Source organism: Caretta caretta, chromosome 7 (assembly GCF_965140235.1).
Source record: "Caretta caretta isolate rCarCar2 chromosome 7, rCarCar1.hap1, whole genome shotgun sequence".
In the NCBI taxonomy this organism is placed as follows: domain Eukaryota; kingdom Metazoa; phylum Chordata; order Testudines; family Cheloniidae; genus Caretta; species Caretta caretta.
This window is the reverse complement of record NC_134212.1, coordinates 88,917,380-88,939,912: the sequence shown is the minus strand read 5'-3', so window position 1 is coordinate 88,939,912 and position 22,533 is coordinate 88,917,380. Positions and strand designations below refer to the sequence as shown.

The window sequence follows — 22,533 nt, the reverse complement described above, 5'->3', positions numbered from 1 at the left end:
ACTTCAGGAGATTATGGGACATTTCCGGAGGCCAATCAGAACACAGTAATGCAACACCTTGTTCACACTGACGCTGGGGCATTTCAGCTGAGGCGCACCAAGTGTTATGCTTCTCGTGGAGGTGGATTACCAGGAGCGCTCCAGCTGCAGAGCTCAAGGGTTCTAAGTGCCTTGCCAGTGTGGACGGGTTGTGAGTTAGGGCACCTGGAGCTGCTTTAATGCACTCTAACTTGGAAGTATAGCCAAGTGTGATTGTTCAGCAACATGGAAAAATGTTCTCTAGGGAGTAGCTGCCAATAACCTAAAGAGATGAAAGTCTAGTGATTTCAGTGTAATAGTCTGAAAACAAAGCAAATTTAGCATCAATCACAATTTAAACACAAATACAAAATCTCCATTAGAGTGCATGGTATATACCTACAACCCATAAATCACTGAGTGGTTACAGTCTATCATCTTCATGAATGTTTCAGAAGCTCTAATCTGCAGATTATTGACACAATGAATACAAATGTTCTCCACTTGTAGCCATTTTGTTTATAAGACTACATAAAGGCCATATAAGCTGTTGGGAGAAAAGTATTATAGTATATAAAGTGAAAAGATACAGACCTGAGACTCTCCCACACTTTAAACATGATGGATGTACTATACGCTACGTGGAAAGATGAAAATGTGATTTTTTTGACCTGGGAAACCACTTCAGAACAGAGATCAGAACTAAGACCTAAACTTCATCAAATTTTGGATCTGAAACTGAAAATACCAAATATACTGAAATTTCCAGATCAAATGTTTTCAGTTCACATACATGTACACGGTTGAATTGTAACTTTCATGCTGCAGTTCCACCAGTGATATTGGGAATTGTAGTACCTTTAAGGGGTATAGCTTTCCAGACAGGAAGGCTATGGGAGGGACACTGCAGAAGGCCATGTTCTGTTGTGCAGATGCAGTTGGAACTGGAGACTGAATAAAGCAGGTCTCTTTCAAGAACCTTTGGGGGCATGTAGCATACACACACGCAGCCCCCAGCACAGGTATAAATAGCAGTGTAGCCGGCAAGGCACAACTCAAATGAGTTAAGGCTTGCATGAAGGGCACGGGTATGCACACAAGTACCTACTCTGTTCACCCAAGCTGTGCCTCCCTGTCAACCCTACTACTTTTACCAGCGTAGCATCCCACTGTCTCTCTGCTGCTGGAACCTTTCCCCACCACAGGAAGACTCCAGCAGTGGAGAAAGGCTTGAGCAGCTTCCCACTGCAGGGAAAGACTCAGGGAGTGGGGAGGCAGTGGGGAAAGGATCCACTAGCTCCCCGCTGCTGGAGCCTTCCCTCGCCAAAGGAAAAAACTCTTGCATCAGGAAAAAGGTCTGGTGGGCAGCGGGGGGGGGGGGGGGAGAGAGGGGAGAAAGGGGTTCCCTGCTGCCTCCCCACTGCTGAAGCCTTTTCCTGTTGCCAGTCTTTCACCAACATGTAGCTACACACTGCAGGGGGGACATAGCTCGCTTTTCACTGCAGCATGTTGCTACAGACACTACATGCTGCTGCCAGTGGTGTAGACATAGTCTAAGGCTAAAGAGATAATCCTGCAATTTTTGAGGACTACCAAATCGCTACTAAGAGATCAGATTGTGATTAGAATCCAGGGCAAAAAACTCAGAGACAACTGGGCAGACCCAGAACTAACTCTTGACAAGGCAATTAGAATTTGCCAAACAGTGGAAGCCACCCAGCCCAGACAGAACCTTATTGAGGGTAGACAGTACTCTGACACTGTTGTCTTGATTAAGAATCCAAACTATCACAAGAAAAGAGACCTGTGACAGAAAGGCACATGGTGCTCATAGAGTCAAGCAAGAACAGCACAAGGAGCTGCTTGTGCTGTGATGACAAGCACAAGCTAGGTCATGACCTGACATATGAGAAAAGAGCAAGAAATGCAACAGATTACATCACTTTGCAATAGTTTAGAAGCACCAACAGAGTATGCACAGCATGGAAAAAGAGGATGGTGACAGCAACACCATCTCAGTGGCGTTTTTCATAGGAGTAATGGGCACCATTTCCAGCAGAAGATGGATTGTCAACCTGAAACCTGAAATCAAATGGGACATTTATTCATTTTAAACTGGACATTATATACAAACTAAGTATTGCCAGAAACAGTGTTTTTAGCACTAAAAGAAAAGTCACAGATAGCAAAAAGTAAGCAGGTAAAAGTCAGGGCTTATAGTGGTGGACTTATCCCCACTAAAAGATTATGCAAACTAGATATATGGATCAATAACAAACATGTAGAAAAGATAACATTTGTAATAGTACCAGGGAAAAGATGACCCATTATTGGATTAAAACTGTGTCAAGCCCTTGGTCTGATCAAGAAGGTGTAATCATCAGAGAAGCAGGGGAACAAAACCATCGAGGAAGAGTTTCAGGGTGGGATAGGGATGTACTCAGAGTACAGAATAAAGATGAAGGAGACCAACTGTCCCACAATTCATGCCTCTAGGAAAGTTTCCTTTGCCCTAATGGAGAGGCTAAAAGAGGAGCTAGATAGGGTCATTGGTCTGGGAATCAGAGTGAGTACAAGAACCAACAGAGTGGGTACACTAACTGATCATTGAGGGGGGAAAAAGACAAAACCTACTGACTTTAATTAATACATAAAAAGGAAATATTTCCTACTACCCACCAGGGGAGAAAGGTTGAGAGATATGACTGATGCCAAATATTTTTCAATTCTGGATGTGTCAGCAGAGTTCTGGCAGATGCGCTGCAGAAAAACTGTGCACATGTTCTGCCACATTAGAGACACAGTTTGGGATCTGTTCACCACCTGAGATATTTCATAGGAAAACAACAATTTTTGACAGTATAGAGGGTACTAACGTTTATGCAGATGATGTTTTGATCAGGGGAAAAGAAGTAGAAGAGCATGACCAGAGGTTTTGGGCAAATCTGGAAAGAGCAAGAGGTTAAAGCCAAAACAACGTTAAAGCCAAACAAACACAAATGTAAATTCCATGTAATGGAAAATATACCCGTGGGAGAACTTAACATCGCAAGACACGCAGGGAGAGCACAGTAAGGCAGAGGCCATATCCAGCATGCCTGCCTCAACAGATAAGGAAGGTAAACAAAGATCCCTTAGAATGGTGAACTGGGGAAATTCATGCCTAATCTAATCTAATGTAACCTAATCTAATCATGTCCAAACCAGCAACCTGAGAGCACCACTGTGCAAATTGTCTAATGATCTTGGGATGCAAATCTTAATAAAGCGTTTGAAAAACTGAAGGAGTTAGCTAAAGAGGCCCTAGTCCTGAGGTACCATGACAGTAAGAGTAAAACTAAGTTGATCATGGATGCCTCCAAGAAGGGTATTAGCACATTCCCCCTACAGCAGTATGGTCAAAACTGAAGACCAGTAGTTTGTGTGTCACCGGCACTACCAAAAATGGAGTGTCGATATATGCTGAAATAGAGGAGGAGGCTGTCGCTTAAGTCCATGGGTGTAAAAAGTTTAATGTCTATCTTTATGGGAGGCCATGAATCACTTATTACTAGTGCCAAAAGGGGGAACTGAAGCAGGTCCCAGCCCAGGGTCCTGTGTAAGTCAACACCCAAGTAGGTGATCTCCCATCAGGGAGTCTACGTCCACTGCCCTGAACTACTTCCTACTGCTGTCCCTTCAGTTTGGGAAATGGCCCTGTGATGGGGTGGCTGCCCCTCACTGGCAGAACAGAGGTTAAAAGCAACCCTAGGGAGGTTGCGCCGGAGGCAGCCAATTAGAAAGTGGCTGAGAGGAGTAGCTAATCATGGCCCAGCAGGCTCATACAAAAAGGGCTGCAGGGCAGCACAGAGGTCAGTAGCTGACTGGAATTTGAGGGGAGAAGACCAGGCTTCTAGCAGGGTGAAGAAGCCCCAGCACCTGGGACAATTCAGTACTGCAAACAGGGCCTGGGGAGCTAGAGAGAGCTTCTGGATGGCTGCTAGGGCCTGCAGGCTGAGACCCTGAGGTAAGGGCAGAAGAGGGTGCTGGAGCTGCATGGGAAGCGGCCCTGGGACAATGGACTACAGTTGCCACTGAGGGAAGTGACTGGGCAGAGATTGCAGGTCCCCCGGGGGGGGGAGAACATGGAGTGTGGCACAGCTGGAGGGCACTGTCATGAAGAAGACGCCATTGTCCTGGGAGTGATGTGGGTCCAGGAGCAGAGGTGAGGGTGGGCGAGACACCTCCAGAAGAGGGCGAAGAGCTAATTCCTAGGTGAGTCATGCCCCGTCACAGGCCCCTATAGTCCAAGTTGCTGTGGTGGCTTTTCTCTAGTAGTGCCCGCATAGACCCTGGGTGGCATCCTGTTGTGGTCCCAGATTTTTCTGGGTGAGGCAGCTGTAAGTTTGGTGGGCTCAGAATCCCCAAAAGGTCTCCATGTTTTGGTCACCTGAGCTCCTCATAGACAGGGTGCTCTCAGGACTCTTCCTCAGCCTCCTTTGGCCAGGAAGACAGTTCTTGCATCCTTATGACTTACTCAGCTGGCAGTTTAGTGATCCTTCTCCTCAGGTAGGGAGGCAGCCAGCTCCTGCCTCTTCACCAGTCAGCCATGAACTGAGCTGGGTTATCTCCTCCTCTTCCCCTCTACAGGGCTCACATTAGCTGCAGCTATAACAGGACAGGGCTAGCTGAGCCTGAAGACTCTCTTTAACCCCTTCCGTGCTGGAAGGTGGTTTCTCTGCTTCATTACATTGGGTTTAGACATGTAACTACTAGTCCCCATTATCTCCAATCCAATGGGATGATGGAAAGTGATGTTAAAATAATAAAGCAGCTATTGAAGAAGGCTGCAGAGTCTCATATGTACTTAGTACTGTTAAACTACAGGAGGGCACCAGCAAAACATGGTTTGTCACTTGTGTTCATTCATTTTAACAGATCTCTGAGAACTAGAATACTGTAATGTTAGATGCTGATCTCAGAGGAACGGGGATTTGCAGAAGTATAAAGAGGCAGATAAAGCTAAACAAAAAGAGCAGCATGATTTGGAGTCCTGAGAGCAGCAATCACTTCACGAACATCACATAGTGTACATCTATGATAGTAGTCAATGGTTGCAAACAACATAGATATCATATAAGATTGTCATCCCAGCTGAACATTTACTGCGGTGGAATAGATGATGCCTTCTGTTACTTCCACTAGGAAGGGATATAAGAGGCATCAAGTTTGGTTGCTTTGCCTGAGAATGTCTCAGTTAGGCAACAACCACAATAGGTAATGACAACCAAGCCCCAGGACATTATTCTGCCAGAACAAATGGACTTACTGCTTCCTGACAACAGTTGTTTCTAATATTTCAAGGGTGATCTGCAAGTTCAAGTGACAGTACAAGAGACCTGAGGGATTAATTGACCATTGTTTGTAACTAGGTTGGTTACATGTATTTAAAATTGTGTTACATAAATGTTGTTTGTTAACTATTATTTGATTCTAGCTGTGAAAAGATTATGTGGTTTTGGAAACTGTGCCTTTAAACAGCATAGGTTCCCAGACAGGAGGTCTGGGGGAGGGGAACTGCAGAGAAAGATGGAACTGGTCACTGAATAAAGAGGTTCTCTTTCAAGCTCCTTTGGCCCAGAGTGGTTACTGAACGCCACGTTGCCCATATAGGGGGCTATGAAAAGCCACACCATTCCCAAAGTGGCATTGGAGAGATTGGATTCATTTTCTGTCTTCTCTCTTCATCCCCTTGTGGAGTCCTCAGTTCAGGCAACACAGGTGAGAGGGGACCCTCAGTAGTTACACAAAGGGGGAGGGGCTCCTTCTCATTTAGGACTCCCTGGCTACACAGAAATTGATCAGTATCCGGGCCAGTGTACACCAACTGCTCATCAGCACTGTTTTAAAGTATGCTAGCATGTATGTACAAATACAAGGAGATTTGTATGTATATTAGTGGAATCTCATTTCTGAGGACATATTGCATCACTGTAGACAGCCTTCAAAGAGAAAACACATTTACATTCAGTATGTTTTTTCCAAGAATGTTATGATGTAGATGGGCAGGTGGATGGACCTGATCTGGTGGATTGTTTTCATCATTAACTGTAATGATCCTGCAGTCTAAGAAGAATTGGAAGAGGACAGAAAACCTTAAAATCTGCTCTATAATTGCTCACATATGACAAATGCCTTTCCTTTTTGTCAGTACACTGGAAATTGCCCATGAATGGCTCCTTAACTATGACATAAATAGCAAAAAGCTGATAGAATTAAACATGAAACATTTGTCCTTGATTAATGTAATTAAATATAATTTAGCACACTTATACCATGTTACTAAGTCTAGCTAATAATGGATATCTGAAGAATATTGATATTCAATCAATATTGATTGAGTACAGTATCTTACCATATGGCTATAATGAATTACAAACCATTAATTTGAAGTGTTAATCAAAAATAAGACATAGAATTCAGCTAATTGTAAATTTGGATTCACAAAGCAGAACCCAGTCATTTATTACTTTGTTTGACAATGAGATTTTTTTCTCCTCTAAATTACTATTTCATGTTTCTTTACTTCTTATTGGACTCTTACTAAACCCCATTAAACTTTCTTATTTTTTCCCAGGAATAATGGTCACATTTGAGAGCTGTATTCCCCTATTCTAAGTATATAAGAAATTTCTCTCACAAAGTCTTCCAAGGAAGAAACTTTATAAGTAGAACCATTGTACTTTATTGAATTAGATCACACTTCAACTAAACAAACTTCTATATCCCTAGGACGACATCCTGAACAAACGAAGTCAATTACGTAGCCTTTAGCCATGAAATGCCATCAGCTGTAGATTAGTCTAAAACCACTAATAAACTTGATTCTATAAAATACTCAGTATATAGTAGTCACCATTAAAAAGTTAATATTTGACCTCAATTACTACACAGTGTTACATGAAAAAACTTCAGTATTTCCCTATACTTTAAAAAGGAAACATGGTAAGTAGGCAAATGAATTTTTGAGTGAGTGAATTGAAATATTTAGTTTTCTAGTCTTCCAGAAAAATATCAGTTACACATTACTTATCTCATCTTGTGCTATAGATTGGTTTAATTTTTTAAGCTATCTAAATATATGAGTACTATTAATAACAGATCTTTTCAGCTCTTTACTAGAATTCTAATGTTCTCCTTTGTTTATTTGCTGTATAAAGACAAAGCAACAAAAACAAGATCGAGCCTAAAGCTTGATTCCAGGTCTGTCCAAATAGATTCCCTCAAGCTTTCTGTGGAAACAAAGAGTTTCTATCTGGTAGTCATTTTTTCCTTAAAGACTGTACCGTCTCTTTGAGCTGCTCTATAAGCAATGCACCACTGTTCCTTTATAATATTGAGTCAGAGCCAAACATTCTCCTCAACTTCCCTAAACTATGAAAAGAACCTGCCTAGAGTAATTCCCCCACCCCCAATACCTAGGTTGATGCCACTCCACTTTATTATGCAAACCTGGACAGTGTGCATCAGAGTCTGTTTGGCTCATCACATCCCTCAGTCTACTAAAGCCCATAACTGCATATTTTGCAAGAGCGTATTAGATTTAGTACTGCTCCTCTGGCCCGTCATTTTTAGGGTTTGTGTAATCTCATTAATTCTTGGACTCTTTTTCTCTCAGATAAAATATTAAAGAATGTCCTCTATGTGTGTTAGAATTCTGTCTGGAATTACTGGGGGGGGGGGGGAACTGAAATATAACAACTGGAGAAATCTTCTTCTGAACGTTAGCAATCCTCCAGTAAGATTGTATGTGTGTTCCACTCTTGCTTGATTCTTTAATAAACGAACAAGCAAAATCTATTGCCATTTATTCAAACAATTGCTCTGGTATCAGGGTATGGGATCTGAGAATAGTGGAGTTACACCCTTAATATGAATTAAGACATTTATTAAAAGATTCTATTTCTCTGATTGAAATAAAATAAGCCTGTGTGCATTACTTAACTTTAAAGCCAAGTGAGTAATTACCAGACTTTTTCTTCTGTTGCCATCTGTCTGTCTTCGATAAACCTTGTCTAATCTCTGTCTAGTAGTTTTGGGTGATTCACTTAAGATGCCTGAGAGAGTCCTGATTTACTGCAAGTTCTGAACATCCACTCTCTGGAAGTCAGGTTCCTTGCATGCAGCTCATGTTGGACACTCAAAAACTGAGGCATCCCAAATCACTAGTCTTTTTTGAAAAAAATATGTCATAAGTCTATTACAAAATTGATCAATGGAACTACAAGAAGTGAGATCTTAACTTGCTTTCGGCGAATATTGTAATAAGTAGCCTTTCTAATAGACGTAAGGAATTCATCCCCCAGCAGGATACCATTAAAATATAGATCTTAGGGCACGTGTTAATAATTCTTTAAAGATTTGGTAAAGGGTTTATTACTCATGAAAATGTGCTGTAAAGAATGAAAAGTCTACCTTGGACCAAGGTGTAATGGACACCATGAATACTAAGAGAGCTAGCCTTTGAGTCAAATGCTTTAAATATTTTAACAACAACCTTAAAGATCTTCCTGTTCAATGCTAGTGGTCAAGGGAGAAACATCTGAGAATGAACTTCAATACCTACTTGGAATGGCATAAGTATTATTTGTATTTCAGAGCCAACTAATCAGGGACCCAGAGTCCTACGCACTATACAAATATATAAGACTACATGGTTTCTGCATCAAAGAGCTTACAGTCTCAATTGAAACATGGTGCAACAGAAGAATGTAACACATGATAAGAGGGAAGGGGAAACAAAATGTAAGAACAATAAGATCACATGTTTACAGAGCTTAGTTTGTAAATAGTCTAATGGATGAGCATAGTCCAAGAATTTGGAAATATACAGTAATTTGGAATAAACAAATAACATCCAGCTCAATCTAGCCATCATAGTGTGCTGATTGCTTGCAGACTTAACAGCAGAAGTTGGTCTTGGGGGGCAGGGGAGAGGCATCTGGGTAAACTCACATGACGATATCTTTCTCTTACATTGACTGCCCCATTTGTGAATGTGAGAAACATCTGAGAGGTGCAGTTACACAAGGCTTCTCCCAGTCCCCTTAATTGGAGAATGGACTTGTCACATTTTCAGCACAATGACGCCTTACTGGCATTGGGCCCAGAACATGTCATCTCAACCATTGTTATGTATTTCTCTACACAATAGTGAAGTGCCAACATTTTTGCTTATTTTCAGTACACAGAATTCAAGAACAAAAGAAGCAGGAAAGTGGGACTGGATAGCTTTATTGGGGGACACAACAATCCTGAGCCAACCACAGACAACACACAAACTGCTCTGATCTGACAGTAGTCAGAGATTAGACATTAAATGACTTTGCTGGTGTGAATTTAGGTTTTAGTGGTGTGTACTTCATTATTTGCACAGCTTGCAATTTATGTGATAAAATAAGCGAAGTCCAGATGAACATGAATACTATAATACCTTGTCACCAAGGCAGAAGGCAGTTGCCAGCTGAGGGATCATTCTGAAGATACTATTATTAACTATTTCTGCATCACAGCAAGCGAAGTCCAGAAAAAAACAACATCTATCTTCCTTTCTTTCACTTTTAATTTTTCATACAAACAAGGACAGATAAAATTCAACAGGTAATAATTTAATTTTTAAAAGGAGACTATTTCATTCTTCTTGAATTGTGAAAGTTGTGAGCTGCAGAGAATATGCAAATAAGCCATGAAAATGCAAGACTTAGACTAATTTCTAACATAGTACTTATCAAAAAAAAAAGTTGAAGTGGGATCAACACACAAAACAGAGTAAATGGAAGCCATATCCCTCTGAATGCCCGATGCACCGCAGATTTTTACGAATAAGAATACTCTGTGCTTCTTAAATTTAATTGCTGGGATAGACATAGGTTGAAAAATACTTTTATTATATAATTAATTACCTTCTCTGTGCAGGAGGAGCACTGTCAGATGCTTTGACAGTGAGAGCATAGGACCTCCCTACTGACAATACAACTCCTGGAGCGATGGTGATAAGGCCTGTTCGATCATTAATGATGAAGTCTCCCTGGTCCCCAGCCAGAATTCCGTATATGATCTGCCCATTTGGCCCTTGGTCTGCATCTATGGCACTGAGCTGCAATTGAAAATCAGAATGTAAATACTTAAGAATCAATTCCATTCTATTTTATTTTCTCTCAACAAGGGATCTTGCTTTGGAGAAGAAAGTTTTCAAAGGAAGAAGAAACACTCTGCATCTACTCACTAAAAATATTGTCATAGGAAAATGTAATTTAAAATTAGAGCATCATAAAATGAGTAAAAGAAAATCTTGCATCAGGAAAAAAAAATCCAAAACAACCAGTCCTGAATTTAGGACTGCGAGTAAGCTACATGAAATCTAAGTATTAATGAAAGGCTAATTAATACAACACTGATGTTATTCTTTATTGATAGGAATTTCCACCACTTCCTAAAAATATCCCAACCAAACATGTTATTTACAAGAACAAAATAAATGTTTGAACTGGGGGTCTGAATTTTATTCATGGAAAGGTTCCCTGCCTCTGTCTTCCTTAAAACTGTATTGGGATAGTGCTGTTGCTGCCAAAAATTATGATTGTCAAGTCTTGCATAAAAACCTGTTCATGTTAAGGTGGGGAAAAATGGCATTATCATTTATGGGCAGTGGGACTAGGAGGTGTACCACAGACTGATTAGATAACCGAGTCCAAGTGAAATGATAAAGGTGCACATTCACACATATATCACCAAAAGAGAGAGAGAGATACTATGCACAGGAAATCCAAAACCATTTATTGCAACTCTGTTTTTGACATTTTCCCCACAAAACTGTAAAGCTCCGATACCCAGGATGTGCAAGTTTAAGGTCAGATATCTTATGATCCATTAGGGCTAGAAATAGGAGTTTATGCCATTGGAAATGGTAGATTCCTATCTTTGTAATGAGATACACAGCAGCTCTTGCTTCTTACTCCTAGTGTATTACCAGTATATGATATGCACAGTCTCTGATATGAGATATAGGGAATGTGTGTTTTTTACCAATTGCACTAAGATGATTTGGAACTACAGGCATATCCTGTATTGAATAGACATCATTATCATCGTCAATGCACTATATTCACACAACAGACATATATAGAACAAGTAGGCGATGTTTTCACTTCAGTTGCTTGTGATTCAGGAAGACTATATTTCTTGAGAACAGATCAAAAGTATGCACATTTTAGCATTTCTCTTTCCATATGCAGAATGAACAGATTATTCCATAAAAAGTACATAAATATTTATAAATAAATCAGTGGTGGTGCTCATCCCTGGAACTTTATATCAGACATTTAGAACAGCCATCTTAATTAACACCACATCCACAAAATGAAAAAAGAGGTATTGCATTCTGCTACACTCAGATGTGGGGAAAATAGTTGAAGTATCATTATTAAGCAGGTTTATTAGGTTAGTGCTTAAGGACCAATCAGGAATGGGGTCCCATTGTGCTAGGCACTGTACAAAGAGTGGCAGACAGTCCCTGTTCCAAAAAGTTTACAATCTAATAGACAAGACAGACACAGGGTGGGGGAAAGGGATATAGCACACAAGCAGAGTGAATAATGTAATGGCAGCAAACCTCACATTAGTTCCATGGTTTTGGGAGGTGAGGGGTTGAGGAGGGACGTGTAGTTAGGAATGGATCAGTTCAATGTAAAGAAAAGTGAAGGGAGAAGGGACACTGAACAAAAGAGAGATGGGGGGAACAGGGCTGGGGGAAGACTAAGAGGGGCAAGCATGGAGTTAAGCTGAGGAGGTGAAGAGACCGTGAGGGAGGGGAAAGGGGAGAGGTGGAGCAAACAGTCAATCAGCACAGTGCAGACAAACTTCAGTAAAGCTGTAGGAAGTTCTCTGAAAGTCTCATGTCTCTTTGGCTGCCAGCCACAGAACATGTCCATCAGCTCACCTTCCTGAGTGAAAAGCAATGAAATGAAAGTGACAAAAAACCAATTTCACATCTCGATCCCCTGTTGCTCATGTTTGGTGTTGGGCAGCAGAAGGTATGAAGCATAATAGGCATCAGTTTGTACAGGAAAAGAACAGCAGGAGATATGGAAAACTGTAAGAACACACACTAAGCAGCTCTTACTTAAAGTTCCTCTAAAGTTCCTCTGACTTTACTTCCTCTAAAGATTCCTGCTGGCCCGTCTGCCTTCCTGCTTTCTTGCTCCTACAGCCCCTAATGCAGCCACAGAGTCAGCAAACATGGAGACAGGTTCAGGTAACTGTCTGGGAGCCAGAAATCCTCTTCTTTGCCCCTGCAACACTCAGTAGGCTGGCAGAAGCATATGTGGAGGTGGCCTCTTGCCAGCCTGTCACTCAAATCCTCTCCTGGATTAGAATATAATGTAACCTATTAATCAACATATTATTACACTGCCAGCCCTGGTCATGCCACTGCAGTTCAGAGAATATTATTTACAACCTTAGCGCTATCTGCTCCCAAGACCCCTGGTGAAAGGGAGACAAGAAAAAGGAAAACACACACAGTATCAAACACACACAGTATCCTGCCACTAGAGCAAGCAGGGAGAGTACAACCAAAGATGTAGCGTGCATGATAATTACATTTACATATGATTCTAAGCTACAGGGAGTGAAAAAAACACTAAGGGATGTAGCTTTCTTTCAGAATATTGATAGAGTACACAAATAGGCTCAGTGGAATATCAATTGTAATGTGCAGACAGAGGCACTTAGTCAAAAACAATACCCAAGTTCAGTATAGTATACATGCACTGAATTAGTTAATATGATAAGAGGAAATGATCTGGATGTATTGTAATGGATCCAACATTCAAATTATGGATTCAGCATGCAGCAGGTGACAGAGGCTGTTACTGCTGTTGCACACTATGCTCTTTGTAGAATCAACCCTTTCTCAAGAAGCAACAATGGATTAAATAAGATAGTTATAATTAACTGTACCCTAGGTAAGATGCGCTGACTCTGAAATTAAAGTGCATTATTGTCTTCACATACAGTATAGCAATATAAGGTGCATTTCTAAGTGAACAAAGGTATGTTAAAGTTTTTTTAAAAATTAAAGTTCTATCATATTCAGCTCATTTAAAGTTTATTTTGAACGATCTTTGTGATACATACTTCATTCGAACAGACAAAGCTCTCCACAGCTTTTTTGAGAGGTAGCATGGTATCATACTCAGGTTGAATGTTTGAAATGTTTTTTAATAATGAAACCCTTCAATTGTTTTCAAAATAGTGAGCAACTCATGTTAGAAAGTCATTAAACAAATCAAAGTGTCACACACTGTCCTTGGAACACACTTCTCTAATTCTGTGCTTTGTTGCCAAATTCTGCATAGGACATCCTATAAACTGTGTAGTTTCATAACTGCTCTACATTCCATATGATGGTGCCTTTGGTGTTTCAACATAATACCCTGTGATGCTTAGATAAAGACAACACATCAAACTGCATCACATAAAATCCACTTTTTATACTCCCTTAGGGTTTGCAGAAGCACCTCCAGTGAAAAAGCACGGATGTGCCAGAGTTTTTTACATCTTAAACATCTCTCGAACTGCATATTCCTGTAATCAAATATTCTACATTTACCCTATGCAATTGCTCATACTCATTAGCCTTCCAAAGAAAACTTACTATAAAAACTTGATGGCGTAGTCAAAGTGTTACAATACCCTTCCGCAGTGAACACCAACAATAAAAACACACACAAAAAAAAGGAAAAAAAAAAAATCCAAGGTCCTAAGTATTTAACTTCAGCAGTTGAGGCAGGACCAGTTTTTACTGTGACAGCATGAAAAGAGAAATCAGTTAAATATATAGATTAGTAAGGTTAATTAAATTTACAAAAAAGAGGCTTTGAAAATTTAAGTAATCTGAATAAAACTTTTAGGGCAAAAAGATATCTGAAAAGTAGAACTGAAGTCCAAGAACTGCTATCATAGTTTATAATTTTGGAAATTCAAATGACAGGTGATAGGGCTTCATAATTAACATGATTTGGGAAATATTTTAAAGTCAAAATATGTAGAAAAAGTAACATACTAAATAGGATTTATTCTGCTTCCTCAAAATGTCTCTTGCATACAGTAACAGTAATTTTATTACCTTCAAAATGTAAGATTAATAATTTTAATAATAAAAATGACATGTATTCTGCAGCTACTCAACCCAGCAAGAGCTAGTTTGGTAACAGGCAAACGGAAAACTAAAATAAGAAACATTATTAACATCACATCTTATAAAGCCATATACTTGATGAGTATAAAAACTCTGATCAATCTCAATCACTTTAAACTTAAAGGGAGGAACTGGACTATTCCATTTGACCCAGGTCCCTTTAGAAGTGACAGTTTCAGGGAACCAGTTATGAAGCTAATAAACATACGATCATCAACACTTCTATTGGTCCCGCATCTGTCATGAACTAACTTTCAGTCAAGTTGGTCTGAATCCCAAATACCATACATGATTAGATCCTGCTGACCTAAATTGAATTGTACAGATATTATCTGCCAAACTGGTTTGTCTCCCAACATCCATATTTGGAATGATTGTTCCAGTCAAACAAGTCTGATTCTTCAAAGTCATATTTAATTAGTACAAATTTATTTTAGCATTATGGGTAATTTTATGAAAATTAGCATGTAAACAGTACAGCTGAGTCATTTGGAGCAATATGCCACTGAGGACTGCCATGACTGGGCTGTCAAAGCTCAGACAGCAACTATGCACATTTTTCATCTTTTCTTGGGCTCCCCCATGTAATTTAGCAATTGCTTCTGCAAGAAAAAGTGCATATAATCCATTATATACTCCATCAAGTTATTGATTTGGACTAATCAAATGTAATACTAATTAGAGCAGAACAAACTACAATTAAAGCCCTGGTCTTAGACACACGATTTCACATAACCCCTTTCCATTCCAACCAATCACTTTGAACTTTAGCTCAAGTTTACATACTACTGCATTTCTTGATGTATGCAGAGAAACCTGATTTTACAAAGGTTTCAAAGAGTATGCAATACATTTTAAAATCAAAGTGTCATAAAAATTAATTTTGACTTTAATAAAAATTCAGACCTGGGACCAGATATGAATTTTATTTAATGTGGACATTCATATATTCAGGGTTTATCTGTACTTGAAATAAAACATTTGAAATGTGCTTTGGGGACCAAATTTTCTCTTACCTTATATCTAGCTCCTGATTCTCTCAATTGTTTGCATTTAACAGCTTATCTACCTTGTGCTTAGAAACTATTCTGCAGGAATGCCACACACAGGTGTCTGTAAACAAGTACAGGCACAAAACTCTAGGTGCATTTTTACAGGATATTTTATGGAAATTTAGCTGCAAATGCTCACAGGATTCATTGCAAGATGTAAGTTTAAGAAATCAACAGGAACAAAGACATGGCACATTGCAAATACAAAAATGTATAATTTACAATACAGGATATGAAAATTTGGTCTTTAAAAAAGATTCTTAACAAATTGTCAGTACTTAGTGTGCACTGGATTGCAAAATCCTACTTTACATATTGTCTGAGATATGTGTGCTAAATGAAAAAATGATGATTGTTTAGAAGATAGGAAGTTAAATCTCAAGCATGTCACATTTTAGGGCAGGTCTACACTACAGCAGGGATCGATGCATTGAGATCGATCCACCAGTGGTTGATTTAGCGGGTCTAGTAAAGACCTGCCAAATCAACTGCAGATCGCTCTCCAGTCAACCCCTGTATTCTACCCCGACGAGAAGAGTAAGGTAAGTCGACAGGAGATTTTCTCCCGTTGACCCGCCGGGGTGTAGACCCTGCGGTAACTTGACTTAAAGTACGTCGCCTCCAGCTATGTTATTCACATAGCTGGAGTTGCGTAGCATAGGTTGACTTACCACGGTAGTGTAGACTTAGCCTAAGATGATGACAAGACAATTCATGAAGAGATATAAAAGAGTTAATTTTATTAATTTTGTAAATAAAATTAGCTGTCATAGAACTAATAATACTCTTTATGACCATTTAAACTGCAAGCAAGAGACCTGCAATGCAGATGTTTCCACATGCAGATCTATTAATGTGCTACCATTCCTGATCTTCAGCAACATGTCTGGCCACCATGACCATGCATGGCAAGGAGTGTGGTGTTTTTGTGCCACATGACAAGCAGGAGCTAGGACTGGACCTCTAAAAACATTTTTAATTCTCACCTGAAGCAGGATTATTTAATGTCTCCAGAGGTGAACAACTAATGCACTAATCCAGTGGTTCTCAATCTTTCCAGACTACTGTACCCCTTTCAGGAGTCTGATTCATCTTGCATACCCCCAAGTTTCACCTCACTTAAAAACTACTTGCTTACAAAATCAGACATAAAAATACAGAAATGTAAAAGCACACTATTACTGAAAAACTGTTTGCTGTCTCATTTTACCATATTCTTATAAAGCAATTGGAATATAAATATTGTACTTACATTTCAGTGTATAGAGAAGTATAAACAATTCATTGTCTGTATGGACTTTTAGTTTGTACTAACTTCGCTAGTGCTTTTTATGTAACCTGTTCCAAAACTAGGCAAATATCTAGATGAGCTGATGTACCTCCTGCAAGACCTCTGAGTACCCCCAGAGGTACATGTATCCCTGGTTGAGAACCAGTGCATTAATCCACTCCCCTACTTATCCTCCTTTTCTTTTTACCCATAGACATATTTAACTGTTATTATGACAATGTACTGTAAAGTCTTCTGAACATGGACATATCAGAATGATACAGTCCTCTAATAAAAAATAGGGAGAAATTAACATAAACAGAAAAAATAAAATTGGTTACTTTTGTTTCATACATTTAAAATACAGTTTCAGACAAGAAAAGCAGAGCATACTTTTCAAGGGTAGCTCAGGAGTTATTCTGTAAACAGAATAAAAATACAATACAAAAATACAATAAAGATCCCTTTTGTGGCTTTCAAAGGCCAAAAAAGTTTTTGGCCCCCGAAGGCAAATTTATACAGAGATCTAGCATTTTTGTTCCTCAGCTCTGTCATTTTCTTGGTTACTGTTCTCTGTTCCTTGCTGATTTCTTTCCTGTACATTTGCTTCATTTTATTTCCAATATATGTTATATATAAAAATAAAGATATGTCTAATTAAATAATGACATGGTGTGAATCATTTACATGATCTTTTAAAGTATAATTTTATCACACAACTACACACTCACTCCATTTATTAATATGCAACTCATTTAATCATCTGAGTTATGATAGACAAACATTACTAATAGCAATGGTAATGATGGCAGATAGAACAGAAAAACCTACAAGAAAATTAACCCCGCCCACCAAAGTTAACCAGTATACATTTAGGCTATTTTGTGAAGTTAAGTCAAAATAATAATCATGCTTCATTTTTAACTACCCACATAGCTATCAGTATTAAAATCAAAACAATAGATTTATTTAATTGCTAATTTCTCAGCTGTGGAATGTTGTACAGTTCCTAGAAAACCAGACAGAATGGTCTGATAAAAATAAATTCTCAAGACGGACAGGACATTAAATCTATCTCATACAGCACAAATAATTATTAAAAAAATACCAAAATGACAACTATTCAAAATACCCGACCCTCAACTGGAAGAGAATAGCATCAATCCTACAAAACAGTTTTAAGATTACAACTCTTAGGACAGACATCCGAAATAAAAGAAATTCTGACTTGGGAGTAAGGTAAACACTACCACACCCATCTCTATTGAAGAGATAGTTCTTAATTCTTTGTTTTGAATGCTCTTCCCCTCTTCCTATCTGCAGGCAGATGGGAACCGGATTTATGAAAGTGGCAAGTTCCTCCGCTGCAGTACTCTCTTCTTTTCTAGCAATTCTGTAGAAGCTATGCTGTAGGGGATCCACAAAGCCAGACAGGTCAGGTTACAGTGCAGGAGCCAAATTACTCCCTCCACCAAGCCCACTGAGAAAGCCAGCAGAAGTCTCTATAACCAGAGACTATTCATTTCCAGTGAGTTGCCCCTCCAATTGAATTAAGGGACATGGAGCAGGGGGCATCAGAGCTGGTTCAGAGGTATAGGGTTTCTGTGAGGATGACCCTGTGGCTCTTGTGGATCCCCAGAAATCCATCTAGTTCTTGAGCATGCATCATGGCTTCTTCCACAGGGGTATGGAAAACCCACTGCTTCCTCCCCTTCCACCTCCCACAGAAGTAAATCTATGAGTTTAACTTGTAATGAATGTATTCTCTCCGATGCAGTTACCCTTCAGTAGGGCAGAACAGTGCCCTGCATTTTTTTAAGGATTCAAGGGGGGTAGCAAATATGAAATTCATTAAATTAACTACCCACATACTTATCAGTATTAAAATCAAAATGATTTCCCAACAAAATAGCAAATTCACAAGTAGAAATGTGCTTTCAAGTACTTTTAATTTCAGTCTATGGTATTTACAAATACCAAAAAAAAATCACATTTTTTTTTGTGCAGAAACCTCAGTTTCTCTTTATTTTTTGGATATTCAATGTTCCATATCCCAGGCTTTGGTGAACTTACACTTGGTGCAGCTTGAGCCACTATAAAACTGCACTGGCAGAACCAATCCTATAGGGACTCTTCCACTGACAGAGAGTATGGCAGAGCTGTAGGTGTCACAGTCCGATCTCTGGCATGGGAGGAAGTAGGGGAGAAAGAAGAATTTCCCTGTGCTGGGAATCCTCACCACCCTAGGGAAGTGGCAAGTTACACATTTAGGGCTGGTCTAAGATCCCTTTGGCACAAAGCTGACCTTAGCAAGGGCCACAAATGCAGCCCAGATTTTACTTATTTGTTTAATCATAGTACAACAACACTCTTTTGGCTTTCAAACTTTAAAAGCAAACTAGTCATTATATGAAAACAAACTAATATATTGGAGAAGGAATTAGCATTTTTGTAGAAGGACTAAGTATTTTATAAATTAATCCTTTTATTAATTATCTCTCTAATGCAATCGAATTAGGGAACATAGACATCCTTTGCTTATGTGTAAATTACTATCCAATTACACAGACTCAGTGAGGTCAGTGCTGCCTTTTCAGACCTACTTTCTCTGACTGGAGTAAGTGGTTTCACTGACTAAACAAATTCAACCTGGGTCATTTTCCTTTTGAATCATAGCTGAGCATCATCTCAAAGGAGATAAGTGTCTTAAAATATTCTAAAGCAATTAGGAGGTGGTGCTATAGAATGAAATGCTTTGTCACATGTACATGCAAATAAGTACAAACAGTTTAATTATGTACATACAGATGAGTATACAGGGTAATTATTTCATTCAAAATCAAAGTTCAGAACCAATTGTGATGGGATCAGAGACTGGAAATCAGAAGTGATGCAAGGCCTGGAGCTGCAATAAACCAGACAGCTATATGGTTGCCCAGACAACTTTCTGGGGCACCCTTTAGGGTTAAATAGTAAGGATGGGCCAATCAGAGGGCAGCAGGGTGCTGTTGCTCTGGCCCCTTTGGGTGGTACTTCCTATGACACCTAACCTCCACAGTTCTCCTTGGAGGTGACTCTGCATAACCTCCCAGTGGTGATATAGGAATGTCAGATAGCTGTCCTAGGAACTGCAGACCTGGGTTCTAGTCCTTCAGGTCCTTATAATAATTAACTCTGTAAAAGCAAGTTTATCTTATAGTATGGGAGTTTCATATCATATATAAATTATGGGAGCTTTTTGTTTCCCCAAGAACTCCCAAGATGACCCTCTTGTACTATAAGAACATACTTCTGAGGTCACATTCCAATGCATATAATAAAAAAAAAACACCGATAATACGCACAAAGCTTTTTCACACAATTACTTAACTTTCATCAAATTTAATAAATAATACAAGAAAATAATTGTATACACTAATTTTTATCCTGCTATTGCATTCATAAATACACCTATAGTTTACATTAAACAAAAGTAGATTTCACTTTTATGATACCTAAATCTTGTGTTTTACTTCAGTGATGAAAAGAAGGTACCAAACAGCATGTAACTGATACTTTAATCCAGTTTTGAATTGCCACATTTAAATAAGAAAGTTAGACTAGGATTTTTCAAAAGATCCTAAAGAAGACAGGTGCCTAAATCCCACTGAAATTCAAAGGAGGTTGCATGCCTAACACCATTTGGTTCCTTTGAAATTCCCAGTTTGCAACTTTATATTTACATACAGATGACAGAGCTAAACAAGCATTAAACAATCTATTGCTTCGGGGAAAATATCAAGAAAAATATTAAGCAAGGAAAATAACCCTGAAAGATATATCAATGCATGGAAATATAGCTGTAAAGTTATTTTTTAAACCCAAAATAAAACTTGTGATAGAGTAATGAAAATAAATCACTTTGGTTGATTTTTAAAAAAATATCATTTCAAACACCCTTCCTGCTCTTGTTTTTCATCACCGGCAGAAAATAGAAAGAGCAAGACCACACAGGGAAGACCACTTTCCCACACAGCCTTGTTTTTACTTATTGTTTTCAAAGAAAAGGAATAGTACTGTCTATCTTTCACAGTGACAATGTATTAGCATGTTTTAAGAAGCTTTGTTTCCTTACCTTATAAAGTATAACATTTTATCTTTTGACATAGATATGGTACAAATTAGAAAATTGCAGAATTAGTTACGGCCAGTGTGACATCATCTGATAAACTATAACTATATAGATCATTGTTGCAATCACTATTATATATTTGCAACAAATCTTGTACAAAATGTGGCATGAAAGATATCTATAAAAAGTTTATGATTGGCTGGTTATGATTATGCTATCGGTATGCACATATCATTTTTGTATTTCAAGTTATGAATATTGGCTCTATACTTGGATTTTAAATGTTTGCTCCTGGAGTAATGCCCATGAAATAGTTAGCCAGCCCATCTTGGAGGGACTATTCAAACTGAGTGGCCCATTAAAAGTACACTTAAGTCATAATAGCTGATGGGAGATGCCCATCTACACTGAGTGGACTGTCCTATAAACTTTCTGTCTGGAATATAGGTAATGGCTTCCTGCAGTGACTGAGTGAAATTGGGCTTGAACATGTGACTTGCCAATGTGACTCCAAACACTATCTGGTCACCTGTGCCATGGGTTTCCCTCCACATGGCAGAGGATATAAATGGTCCTGGAAACCCCTCCATTTTGCCTCTATCCTGCTCTAGCCTCTATCGTGCCCAAACCTCTGGATTATGGACTATACTAATGGAAGCATTCTAACCAAGGGACTGAGGTCCTTCCAATGATTTGGAAGCAGCCAGCGACTTGATTTAAACCAGCAATTTATTCCATCATTACAACAAGCCTAAACCAAGAACTTTGCCATTACTGTATGTATTTGAGTCTCTTTCTTTCTTTCTATAAATAAACCTTTTGATTTTAGATACTAAAGGATTGGCATCAGCAGGATTTCTTGGTAGGATCTGAGTTATATATTGACCTGGGTGTGTGGGTGGTCCTTTGGTATCATTGTAAAGAACCACTCACCTTTAAATCCAGTGCTTTTGGTGGTAATAGGATTGGGATGCCCAAGGAAACTGCTTTAATGACTTCTTGTTAGCTAGTGTGGTGAAACAGAAGTTTACTTTTGTTGCTGGTTTGATATATACAATGGGGATTAGCCACCAGTTTTGGGGTTTATCTGCCTTATATCTCAGCAGTTCGTCCTGAATTTGGCATCCTCAGTTGTGACACACTGAGGCACGGTTACAGCCAGTTCTCTGAATTTCAGGAGATTTTATCCCAGTGGATCCCTTGCAGGATTTTTAACATCTTCCTAATGTGCAGTATCTAGATTACGAAACTGAGACAGAGAATGACCTGCCAAATTTCCAAAGTTTAGCTTTATATTCCATAGTTAGGTACGAGGTATATCCCTATACACATCAGCGCTGGTCTTTCAAAAAATTACGTTGTGTTTTATCATACCTGTTAGGATATAGATATTCAGGACTGTCTGTAAAGGCCTATACTCAAAGAATGTAGGTGTATTCTTATCACTTAGCTAATTCTAGAGGTATAAAAGAGAGAATCAAAATCACTGTCTGACTGTATAAGGCCTTTTCTCACTGTGACAGTCTGAGGCCCTGTTCTTAGGCTAAGGCCTTTGGCTCAGCAGCAGAGGCAGCCATAAGCTGGGAAGCGAACGGTCACATCCTCACATTCCAAACTAGGCACATTGAAATAAGGTGCTATTGGGCTGTTAGAAATACAATCCTGTCCTATCACCTCCAGAGAAAGGGAAGTGCCTAGAAAATGTAAAAGGAAACTTAGTTTGATAGCGTCCTATCTGGCAAGAACTCACTTATCAATAGCTGGGATGTGAAATCCTCATTTCTGTGTTGTTTTGTCATTATAGTTCCCACTTTGCTAAATCTCTGTCTGGTTCTGTGATTGT

At 39.0% G+C, this 22,533-nt stretch overlaps 1 protein-coding gene across 7 annotated transcripts in view; it reads right to left on the bottom strand.

Moving 5' to 3' along the window:
* The window catches only part of PCDH15 (protocadherin related 15), a 1,356,473-nt gene that overhangs the window by 311,279 nt on the left and 1,022,661 nt on the right, over positions 1-22,533 (bottom strand). For all 7 annotated transcript variants that reach the window (XM_048859211.2, XM_075130916.1, XM_048859220.2 and 4 more), the window contains one exon: positions 9,960-10,153. In XM_048859211.2, the coding sequence (XP_048715168.2) occupies positions 9,960-10,153 (194 nt within the window). The remainder of the gene's footprint in view (positions 1-9,959; positions 10,154-22,533) is intronic.